This window comes from Notamacropus eugenii, chromosome 3, assembly GCF_028372415.1.
Source record: "Notamacropus eugenii isolate mMacEug1 chromosome 3, mMacEug1.pri_v2, whole genome shotgun sequence".
Lineage (NCBI taxonomy): Eukaryota > Metazoa > Chordata > Mammalia > Diprotodontia > Macropodidae > Notamacropus > Notamacropus eugenii.
In genome coordinates this window covers 293,559,913-293,571,627 of record NC_092874.1, presented here as the reverse complement: position 1 = coordinate 293,571,627, position 11,715 = coordinate 293,559,913, and the positions used below count along the sequence as shown (strand labels likewise).

The window sequence follows — 11,715 nt, the reverse complement described above, 5'->3', positions numbered from 1 at the left end:
ATTAACGCTAGCTGGAGTTGTAATTATCATAACATCCACAAAGTGGCAGAAGGGCCAGGATGAACCGCAGTGGAGGCAACAGCTGACCAAGGGCAGCGAGAAGGGCAACCCCCACCGCCCCCGCCCCTATCTGGCCGGCCTTGATAACCCCTAGGGTCAGAGAACTGAGGCCGCCGCGGGGCATTGCGGGATACAGAGGAGCATGAGAAAAGAGCCGCCCGCCACGCGAGGCACTATGGGATACAGAGGGGCAGATTAGCGCGTCGTAGTTTTCCGCGGGGTATTATGGGATACTGAGAGAGAAGATAGTAATCATCATCACCTCCACGCCACGTTCCAAGCGAAAACTTGATCCCGCCCCCTCGCCGGACGTGGAGTTTACGTAACGTGTGCACGCCTCCCTTTTTCTCCTTTTAAGACAAGGACTCATTTCCGGGTTCCGCTTCCCTTTACGGCTGTACGGCTCCGCCCCGCCCTCCACCTCCCCCACCCGAAGAGAGCGAAGGGGCGCGTTCTCTCAGTGTTTTACGACAAGGCCGGACGCACTGCGCCGCTTTACGGCGCCGGGAGCTGCGCGCGCACCCCGGGTCCCTTCCTGGTCGGTCCATGGAAAGTGGCTGGTGGCGCCGGTACTGCGCCTGGAATCATCCGTCGCCATCGGGACCCGCCGGGGCCTGAGCAGGTGAGCGGCGTCGGCCTCGGGGCCGGGGGGCCCGGGAGAGCCCCGGCACGTGCGGAGCCCGATGCCCGCGCTCCCCGGAGCCAGCGGCCCCGACCAGGCCTCAGGTCTGGTCGCCGGGTAGTCTTTGCGGGCTCAGTTTCCCCACCTGTACGGGAGTTGGCGTGGGAAGGGCTTGGCCTTCTTACCTTAAGAGCTGTCTCTGGGCCCGGCCCTGATTGCGGGAGTTAATCCTGCAGTGCTTCGAGATCCCAGGCCACCAGCTTCTGTTAAATCCGCGGGCGCCGTGCCCCCGCCCCACTTTACAGCCGGGAAGACTGAGGTTCCGTAGGCGGGCAGTGACCCGACCCTCCCCTGCTTGGTCTTCACTTATGTACCCGTGCCCACCCACGGGGCAGAGGGGGGTCCTGAGAACCACGCCCCGGCCCGAGGGAAAGCCCCGTGTAAATAGCTGGGGCACTACTGGGTTTCCCGCCCTGGGGCCCACCCCGCCTTGGAGGAAGGGTCCGTTCTTGGTGCAGCCCCTTACTCTGGGCCTACCAGCAGCCGTAGAGACCCGGCTCCTGGGCCAGGGCAGTGGCGGGGGCCCTCTCGTGCTGGGGGGGGCTTCCTCTCCTCCTTTGGGTCAGTGAAGAAGTGTGACAATTGTGTTACAACAATGATAAGATTTGCAGTGTTACAATGTATCAGTGGTGCAACTTTAGCTGGGAAGCGTCCAGGTTTGCATGCCATGTCCGCATATGCTAACACCCTCCAGTTTCCTATTGCCTAAATAAAAATGCACCTCAAAGATACGTTGTTATTTATCAGCAAAGCTAAACCCAGAGTCAGGGAGACCTGAATTCAAATGCAGCCTCATACCCCTCCTAGCTGTGTGACTCTGGGCAAGTCACTTCACCCTGCTTGCCTCAGTTTCCTCATCTGTCAAACAAGCTAGAGAAAAAAAATGAGAAATCCCTCTAGTGTGGTTTTGAGAAAATCCCAAATGGGGTCACAGAGAGTCTGAAACAATGGCAACCGATGTCTTCAGGAAAGGATCCTTGTTCTTAGGCTGTGGGTTGGACCCTAGATGTCATTTCTCAAAGCTTGGCTTCTTTGGCTGTAAAAATCAGATGATAATAATCCCTGTGCTGCTGGTTTTAATGGTTGTTGAAATCAGGGAATACAGGGGAGGTGACTCCCTATGGGAGTATATGTGGCTGGGTTTGTTCAGCCAGACTTGAGAGGTGGGGAAAAGCTCTTTTCCCTTTGAGCATCTCCTGGTTTGGCCATAATGATCTGCTTGTCTTTTCAAGGTTTTAGAAGATGGCAAAATTCATGACTCCTGTGATCCAGGACAACCCCTCAGGCTGGGGTCCCTGTGCAGTCCCCGAACAATTTCGGGACATGCCCTATCAGCCCTTCAGTAAAGGAGATCGGCTGGGAAAGGTAACTTCAAGGTTGCAGGGATTCCAATCTGTGAAGCCTGCTGAGGCTAGCTGGCAGCACATGCTGGAGTTTTCATTCTCTCAAAAGCCCAGGTCACCCGTATTCCTTGTGATGATGCCTGCTGAGACAGGCCATGACCTTCTGAAAGTCATTGTGACAGACAAGATGCTTCCCAAGGCACCGTGGCTGGTCTTTTGTTAGCCAGAGTGCTCTGTTGGTCCCTGGCTGGGGATTTCTGAGGCAGCAGTGGCTTGACCCACTGACCTGTGCGTTTTCTCTTCCTCCTTGTCATCCTGATTAGGTTGCAGACTGGACAGGGGCCACCTACCAGGATAAGAGGTACACGAGTAAGTGTTGCTGAACTGACTTTCTGAAGTGGGAACTCGGGAAAATAGCATGTGAAAAGGATTTGTTCCACTGCATGACCCTTTGTCCTGCCTTCCCCGGGTCTGTCTCTTCATCAGAAGACGTTAGATGAGGGGCCTGAAGCTCTAAGTCAGTATTTGCTGTGTTGTCTCTTCAGATAAGTATTCCTCCCAGTTTGGGGGTGGAAGTCAATACGCTTATTTCCATGAGGAGGATGAGACCAGCTTCCAACTCGTAGACACAGCCCGGACCCAGAAGACGGCTTACCAAAGGAATAGGATGAGGTTTGCCCAGGTTAGGACCAAACCATCTTGGGGGTCCTGCCATTGGGTCCAAGCATTACTGAAGATCCTGGCTTATGGGGCTTGGGGTCCATTCATTTACTGAAGTCAGGCTTTCCTTGGGGAAAAGTGGCCCATTGGCAGTTGCTTACCATTTCAGGGCTTTCTCGGGCTCCTTGCAGGTAGGACTAAAAAGGATTTTATTCTGGAGTCTATAAGTATTTGATTTACTTAGTGGCCAGTCTCTGTGACTCTGGGCAAGCTGAGTTGTGAGACATTTGCTGGCCTACGCTAGTGGAGGGAGTGTCCTCACCTGAGAGCTCCTCTACCCCTGAAGTCACAGATTGAGTCCAAGCAGAGTGGCAGGTAGCAAGAACATCCCATCACAGATGGGTCAAAGGAGTGGGTTGGATGTAAGAAGTTGTAATGCATAGCCTGTAGATAGGTGGAGACGCAAGCAAGGGTGGGGACTGCCCAGACCCCACCCTCTGGGAGGGAGGCAGAGGGGGGTGGATCATGGTTTCAGCAACATGCTTCTGTGAAAGTGGTCCCTCACAGTTGGAGTTAATCTGAATGCTTTTATGGTAGAGACATTTTTACACTTTCAGCCATACTTTGCCCCTTTTTATGTACAATTTGACTTGTGTATGGGGACTAATGAAATTGTCATTGAGTCTTCAGTCATTGGAACAGCATTCTGTCCCTATATTCCCCAAGAACAGCCATGAATTAGGGTGAATAGCATTGGGAAAGCCTTGACAGCTTCATAGTGCTTGTCTGCCGTCTGCGGATGCCTCCTCTGGAAGTTGGGCTGCATTTGTTCCTTTTCATCCAGTTAATTACTCTTGGTGGCTTTTGTTGACCAGATGGTCCTGGTACATTGCATAAGCCCCTTTAAAGTGGCCAAAGAAGAGACTCAAATAAGACCCAGTAAAGTTGCTTAGGGTGCGGAGAGGTGGGGGGTGGTCAACTCCTAATTACAGATATTTCCCACCTGCACCCCCAGGTGCCAGGCTTGCTTTGAGTGCTGTGGCATTTGTACATGGAGTTAGTATCCCTAGGCCATCACAGTATTATGTGTCATCGTCCCCCCCACCCCATCCCAGACCTTGTCTAATATGACCATCTTCTCTCCTCTGGTCCTCAGCGGAATCTTCGGAGGGACAAGGACCGTCGGAACATGTTGCAGTTCAGCCTGCAGACCTTGCCCAAGAGCGCCAAACAGAAAGAGAGGTAAGACCCTTTCTCCCCATGCTGGATCCTGTTGGCCAGAGCAGAAGCTAGAGGGTACCTGCTCCCCCAGGCTGGGCCTTCATTTTGTTCTGGGCTGGCCAGCTCACTGTTGCCCCTGTGGTCATCCTAGGGGCTGTTCTCCTACCATTGCCCTAGAGAAGCAGGGAAGAAATTGTGTGTGATGCCCCCAAGAAGAAGAGTCTGACCCTGCCCAGGCACTGCTGCACTTTCCTCATCCCCAGGGCAGCTCTGACCTCAGCTCTCTAATGGTTATCCCAATGACAGATGCAGGGGAAGCATCAGGACTCTGAGAGCTTTGCCAGAGAGACTGGGCATCCATTCTTTGAGGAGCATGCTGACCCCAGGGACACCTCCTCCTGCTAAACTTGCCTTTTCCTTGGCTTTTCAGAGACCGCATACGTCTGCAAAAAAAGTTTCAGAAGCAGTTTGGAGTAAGGCAGAAATGGGACCAAAAATCCCAGGTAGGAGCCATCCCTGAACTGGGAGTGGGGCACCCATTTCTTGTCTCACCACAGGGTCACTCAGGCTTTGCTTGGCCTGGGAGGCACTTGCCTAGGTGTATACGTACTCCTTTTTCTCTCGCATGACTTGCCTCCATAGAAGCCTCGGGATTCTTCCGTTGAGGTGAGGAGTGACTGGGAGGTGAAAGAAGAAATGGATTTTCCTCAGTTAATGAAGATGCGTTACTTGGAGGTGTCAGAGCCGCAGGACATGTGAGTGGCCCCTTCCCTCCACAATGGGTGTGCTCCCCAGAGCCCTGAGTGGGGGCTGGCCCTCCGGCCTGTTTACCACCATCTCTGACTCGCCATGTCACACCTGTAGTGAGTGCTGTGGGGTCCTGGAATATTATGACAAAGCCTTTGACCGGATCACCACGAGGAATGAGAAGCCTCTGCGTAGCATCAAGCGCATTTTCCACACCGTCACCACAACAGATGACCCCGTCATCCGCAAGGTGCTTCCCTTTGTGTCTGCCTCTCAGCCTCCTTATCTCTCCTCCTGTTCCTTCTCAAGCTCCCCAGCCAGAGTAGGGGCAACCAGGCCCCAGCAAGCTCTGGCCCTCGTGCATGTAGGAGGGGCTAGATTTAAATGTCTGGTCAAGTTTGTTTGCACGCCCTCCCCACAACTGCTCCTGCCTTGGTGGGTGGTTGGTAATTCCTGTTTTCTCGGCAGCTGGCAAAGACTCAGGGCAACGTGTTTGCCACGGATGCCATCCTGGCCACGCTGATGAGCTGCACACGCTCTGTCTATTCCTGGGATATTGTCGTCCAGAGGGTTGGGTCCAAGCTCTTCTTTGACAAAAGGGACAACTCGGACTTTGGTGAGTTTTCCTAGAGGATGTGGGTACAGAAGGATCCCTTTGGTTAGTTTAGAGTTGTCATCTGTCACCCTGAGCCTCTGTTACCTTCAGTGACCTACATGACCTTGGAGGGGTCAGCAAAGAGCTTGTGCAGTGCCCTGCACAGCCAGGGCTTCTGCCCTGCAGAAAGTGCCCTGCTCTCAGTGGAGAGGCAGGTGCCTGTCTACCTGCTCAGACCCTCTCACCCTCCCCTTTCCTTGTAGACCTCCTGACTGTGAGTGAAACTGCCAACGAGCCCCCTCAGGATGAAGGCAACTCCTTCAACTCACCCCGGAACCTTGCCATGGAGGCAACCTACATCAATCACAATTTCTCCCAGCAGTGCCTGAGAATGGTGAGGAAGTCAAGAAATCATACCCACTGAGCCTTTTCTTAAGGGGACCAGGGCTTCCCTGGGAGGTACCAGGCTGGGTCTGGCCTCCGTGCCAGGGTTGGGGTGCATCTCCTCCTTGCTGCTCTGCCTCCATTCTTAGTCTGCACTCATTACCTCTTCTGAATTCTGTGCAGGGAAAGGAAAGATATAAGTTTCCCAACCCAAATCCCTTTGTGGAGGATGACATGGACAAGAATGAGATTGCCTCGGTGGCATACCGGTAGGCTGTGTCTTTGTTTGGGGCACATGTTGTGACCCGCTGCGGCCAGGCCGGCCTACTGAGTCTAACCTCCTCCTCCCAGGTACCGCAGGTGGAAGCTCGGTGATGACATTGACCTCATTGTCCGCTGTGAGCATGATGGCGTGATGACAGGCGCCAATGGAGAGGTGTCCTTCATCAACATCAAGACCCTCAATGAGTGGGATTCCAGGGTGAGTGCTTCCCCAGCCCCTTTCCCTCTTCATTCCCTGCAGAGTGACCCGGAATTCTCTGCCAGTTGTGGCCTTTCTCTCCCGTGGCTCCACACTTCATGTCCACGTGGTGGACAATGGGCAGTAGCCATTCACTGCCCATGCTTTTCTTTGTTCTTGCCACCATCTACATAGAGTAGGTGTGTTTGAGCTTCAGTCTTTATTTTGCTCCCATAGTAGCTTAGTCCAAAGCCTTGTATCTTCAGCCTGGTGGCCTCCCCTTCCATGCCTTGGTTTCCTTTCTTCCACCTTTGTTACTGGCCTGATCATGCCCATCTAGGAAGTCTCATTCTAAGAAGTGCTTCCTCCCTGTCTTGGTCCCAGGCAGCAGCTGCCACCCTCCAGCAGCTGCCTTGGCTTCTCCTCTTGGCTCTAGGTTACAGGGTAGGCAGGTTGGCAGGTTAGCCACTGCCAGACCTCATTGGGTATCTGCAGGAAAGGGCTAGTCTGCCGCCCCCTCACTTGTTGCTTGGAGGGACGTAACAAAAGCTGAAGCAGGTGTGTTTTTCTTCCCTGGACATTCTCATAGAACTGTCCTAGAACAGCCCAATAAGACCAGGATGAGAAGCAGAATGTAGCAGACCCCTTGCTTCTGCAGTTCCCTGTCCATCCCTTGCTAAGACTGATGACCATGCTGAGTTCTGAGGATATTTAAAAAGGCCATCTTGCCTTATACCCACAAGGAGCTCTCATCTAATAGGGGGACCACATGGATAGATCAGAGCAGACAAGGTGAATCCGGGATAGGGGAGAGGTAACCTTGGGGAGGCCTGGGGCCAGGCATACCCAAGAAAGCCTCTTGAGAGTAGTCAGAGTAGGTAGAGCAGTATGTGTGATGTCTGGCTCATGGCCTGGCTGGGAAGCACAGATCCACCCAGAAGAATCTAGAGGAGCGTTACTTGGGGAGTGGGGGCAGGGTTGCAGCTGAGAGGAGAGAAGCATCTGTATGGGACAGGTGGCGTAGGAAAAGAGGCCCTAGGACTTAGCAGCTGATGGGATATGCAGGGTGAGGAACACAAGATTGGCCTCTGGAAGAATGGGGCTGCTCTCAACAGTGAAAGGGGGCATGCCAAAGAGGACAGCTCGGGGAAAGAGAAGGGACTGAGCCTTTATGTAGCCCAGGCCATGTGCTAGGTTTTTTGCAACTATTCTCTCATTTGATGAACCCTGTGAGGTTAGATGAGATTATCCCTATTTTATAGTGAGGAAATAGGTCAAAGGACTTGCCCACAGTCACATAGCTAGAGCCTGAGGCCTAATTTGAACTCAGGACTTCCAGACTTGAGGTCCAGTGCTCTGTCCACTGCATTGCCAGCTGTTTTGAGAGGAAAAATGAGTTCTGTTTTGGAGGTGTAGGATTCAAAATGCCTGCAGGATATCCAGTTTGAAGTGTCCACCTACAGCTGGTGCTGTGGGACTGGATAAGTCTGGGAATCTGAAAAGATGATCATTAAACCCCAGGGGTCTAGTGAGACCCCCAAGTGAGAAAGCAGACAGAGGAGAAGAAAGCCCAAGACAGCCTGCAGTGTATCTATAGTCAGCAGGCAAGAGCAAGGCTGGGATTCTTCCCCAGAAGGACTGGGAAAAGGCTGTTGCATTTGGGTGGAAAGATGAGACTAGAAGCCAAGTTGTGGAAGGCCTGGCCTGATCAGAGAGGGAAGCTAACAAGGGCAGGACAAGAGTTACTTACCCACACAGTGCATAGGATTGGGGCACCTCTGTGATCAAAGCACCTTGCACTCAGTCTGTGAATGTTGGAAATGCTTCTAACCTTCCCTCCCCTTGTGTAGGGAACAGGAGTAGACAGGGAGAGATAGGCTATAAGTTGGGAGTATTTTCTCCAGAAGGAGCTTTTTCTGTGAGTGGTCTCACTCATTTGTAGCTGCCCCTGTCCCATCTAGGCAGAGGTGGAGGGACTTTGTCCATCATCCTGTGCCCCTTTCTTAATCAGTGAGGTCAGTCCTCTGAGGGCACTAGTCTGAGTCCATGTGGTTGATGCACATCCTGCCTCCTTGCTGATTCAGCCCCAAAGCTCATCCTCCAGTGATCTCCTGACCACCTGATCCTTTCAGATTTTTCCTCTGTCTTCTCTTCCCCTCATGGGGGTATATGACAGTTCACCCCACCCCATAGGCCAATGTAACTTCAACCTCCCTCCACTGCCCCCTGTGATCTTTAGGGTCACCTTTCCTAATTCCATCTTGCCCTTCCCCCATGCTGCTCAGTCTTATTAACGACCATCCCTCACCATTTTCTCATTCAGTCCTCCTGCCATCCAATGGTCCCATTCTGTGTCCCTCTAGCTCTGCGTCGTCTCCCTCCATCACGTTCCAGAAAGTAACCCCAAACCTCACTTCAGGGAGGGCTTCATCACTGCTACTGGAAAAGATCCTGCTGACTAGCCTTGGTCCCCTGAGCACATCTGCTCCCCTGCCCACCCTGTCCATGAGGCTTTCCTCCTTGCTCCTGGCTTCTCCCCATTAGGTGATACTCTGTGTACACCCATAGCACATGTGCTGTGCCTTCTGTAGCCCATGGCTGTGGCAGCAGGAGGCCTTCCCTCTGCCCTGCCCAGACTGTGTGTGTGGCAGGTGCTTGGGCCCTGGTGGGCGATGGGCTGGGCTGTGGTCAGCACGCCTGATAGCTTTTCTTCACTGGGTCCCTTGCACCTTCCCGTTCTCTGTGGGGCAGTGAGAGTGGCATGGGGGGAGGGAGCCCTAGGACGCTGACACCTCCTGGGGGCTCCCCTTTCCCTTGGCAGCACTGCAATGGCGTGGACTGGCGACAGAAGCTGGACTCTCAGCGTGGGGCGGTCATTGCCACAGAGCTGAAGAACAACAGTTACAAACTGGCACGCTGGACCTGCTGCGCCCTGCTGGCAGGGTCTGAGTACCTCAAGCTCGGGTGAGACTGGAGCTGCAGGGCGTGGGTTCCCCTCAGCGAAGGCTGCCATGGAGCTCCTGGCTGTGGTGACATTATCACACCTCCCCCATCTGTCCACAGGTACGTGTCCCGCTACCACGTCAAAGATTCGGCTCGTCACGTCATCCTGGGCACCCAACAGTTCAAGCCCAATGAGTTTGCCAGCCAGATCAACCTGAGCGTGGAGAATGCTTGGGGCATCCTGCGCTGCGTGATCGACATCTGCATGAAGCTGGAGGAGGGCAAGTACCTGATCCTCAAGGACCCCAACAAACAGGTGATCCGTGTCTACAGCCTGCCTGATGGCACCTTCAGCTCCGATGAGGATGATGAGAATGAAGACGAGGAGGAGGAGGAGGAAGGTGAGCAGCCTCGGCCCCTGCCAGGCTTCCACGGACCTTGTGGGGGTGATATGGAGGCAGGGGGTGCCTCTTGCCCCAAGGAATCCTGGGACAGGCTGGGAGGGCCATCTAGAGCAAAGGCACCTACAGCCCTCCCAACCTTTGCTTCGAATAGCTCCCATTTCTAGTATGACAGGGCAAGGTGGTGTGCTGGGGACACCTCTGTTCTCCAGCTGAAGACAGTTGCTCGAGGTCTCAGGGCTCATTGGTTGCAGAGCTGGGACTCCGATTTGGGGCCCTTGAGGGGAAAGTGGTGCTGAGAGAATCTTGAAGCTGAACCTGGGCCCTAGGCTACTGCCTGTGTGGCCACCTGCAGGCTGCCTAGACAAGACACATCCTTAGGGTCCTCTGAGAGCCCCTGGCGTGGCTGGAGTAGCTCTGGGCCAGTGTGGAGGAAGACTCAGATTCCAGTCCCATTTCAGACACTGCAGGGGGGTAGGGGGGAGAGGCGGGGTAGGGGGGAGAGGCTGGGTAGGCAAACCCTGGGTGTGTTAAGGCTCCAGTCAGTACCTCTTGAAACAAAAGCCTTTGTCAGCTCTCAGTTGCTGACCACCCAGCAAGTAACTAAAAGAAAATGGGCCGGCCTGGTGAGAGGACACAGTGGGGTCGCTTGAGATTTTCAGGAAGTAAGGAAAAGGCTGACCTTTTGCAGGCACTTATGACCCTGCTCCCTCCCTCTCTTTCAGAGGAAGAAGCATGAGTGGGCTGCACACGACCCTGCATATCTTCCCTCTTCTGCCTGGAAGGGATCAGAGGATACCATGGGGATTGACCTTGTCCACACAAACTGAGGTTTAATGGGTGAAATAAAGGAAAAGCCTAATTGATGTATTTGCTCTGGGTGCTTGGCATAGTCACTGACCAGGAGACTGATTTGCCCCAAAAGCAGTCATTAGAGGCCAGCAGGGAATGCCATGGGTTTAAGGGAGAGCTTCACAGGCAGATAAGGGAAAGGTGGGAGGGGCTAGGAGAGGGGCTTCTAGGACTGAACTCATACCCTGCCTTCCCCACCTTAAGCCAGGCTGGTTCTCAGCACCCACAGGGCGATAGTATGTGAAGGCTCCCCAGCCTGTTCCCAGGGGAAAGCCTTGAGTGCTCAGTTCCCTCCCTGTTGACATGAGGCCTCTAGTGGAGACAGGGTCCTCCCCCCAGCCCTGATGTGAGGGAGGGAATGTTCACTAGGCTTGGAACAGTGAGGCCTAAGTGTGACTGCTCCTGTGACACCTGATGATTGTGGGGCTTTGGAGCATTCACTGGGTCTCTCAGGCCAGGCCTCAGTTTCCTTGTCTGTGGAATGGGTGACCTTCATATAGTCCTTTTAGTTGTACAAAGTGTTCAGCTCTGACTGTCTCTATGAGTGTAAAGCACTACCCAGCGGAGAATCCCAGATGGGGCGCAGCTTCCCCAGCCCCTTAGACCCAGGGTTCTTGTGAGCTAAAGCACTCAGGACAGCTGCAGCAGCAGATGTTACTGGGGGGTGGAGAGGGGGGCAGAAATTGCATATTGGCCTGCTTTCCGGGCAGCCAGAAACAAGCCTGTCTATACCTGTACCTCAGATTGTCCAGCACTGAGACAGCTCATTCCCTTGAAGGCAGCGGACCCCAGATTTTCCTCACCATCTAAGATGTTCTTTTCCTCACCATCTAAGATGTTCTTTTCCTCCAGGACCTTAGTTTTATGGTGCCTGATATCCAGACAGACCAGAAATAGATTAACCTGGGTTGACAAAAAGGCTAAGGAGCAGGACCTTGACAAACCTGGCTTGACCTTTCAGGAGCTCCTGATGAGCTCATCCCTGGGCCAGTGGAGAGGCTGGCCGCCAGGTGCTTACGGTCATCTCCCATGTTGGGCAATAGAGGGATGACTAGGACAGAGGGGCAACAAGGGCAGTTGTCATCTGTGTCATTGAGTCACCTCTGTCAGGCTGGACTTGGTCAACAAGGTAGAGGTCCGATCTAGTTAGCTTCCTCTGATTAAGCAAGTGAACTGAGAACATGTATTTCCCAGCTCTGGGGTCTGCTATCACAACTTAGAACCACCACTCCCATGGAATCCTATCAAACTGATTGCAATGAAATGGGGTCCAACCAGTCATCTGTCATATACAGAGGGAGGCTGGCTGGCTGGTGTCCCAGTACTGTTGAGGCCCTCAGGAGCCCATGGCTTCTCTTCACCTTCCT

At 53.7% G+C, this 11,715-nt stretch overlaps 1 protein-coding gene across 1 annotated transcript; it reads left to right on the top strand.

Moving 5' to 3' along the window:
- The first annotated feature begins 410 nt into the window (after positions 1 to 410).
- EIF3D (eukaryotic translation initiation factor 3 subunit D) lies at positions 411 to 10,362 on the top strand. Its single transcript, XM_072655934.1, has 15 exons — positions 411 to 682; positions 1,975 to 2,107; positions 2,409 to 2,454; positions 2,631 to 2,767; positions 3,902 to 3,987; positions 4,397 to 4,469; positions 4,609 to 4,721; positions 4,831 to 4,963; positions 5,182 to 5,329; positions 5,572 to 5,702; positions 5,876 to 5,961; positions 6,044 to 6,173; positions 8,974 to 9,116; positions 9,216 to 9,496; positions 10,222 to 10,362. Exons 2-15 carry the CDS (start codon positions 1,985 to 1,987, stop codon positions 10,233 to 10,235), a joined length of 1,644 nt encoding a protein of 547 aa, XP_072512035.1. The 5' UTR covers positions 411 to 682; positions 1,975 to 1,984; the 3' UTR covers positions 10,236 to 10,362.
- Positions 10,363 to 11,715: the final 1,353 nt, after the last annotated feature.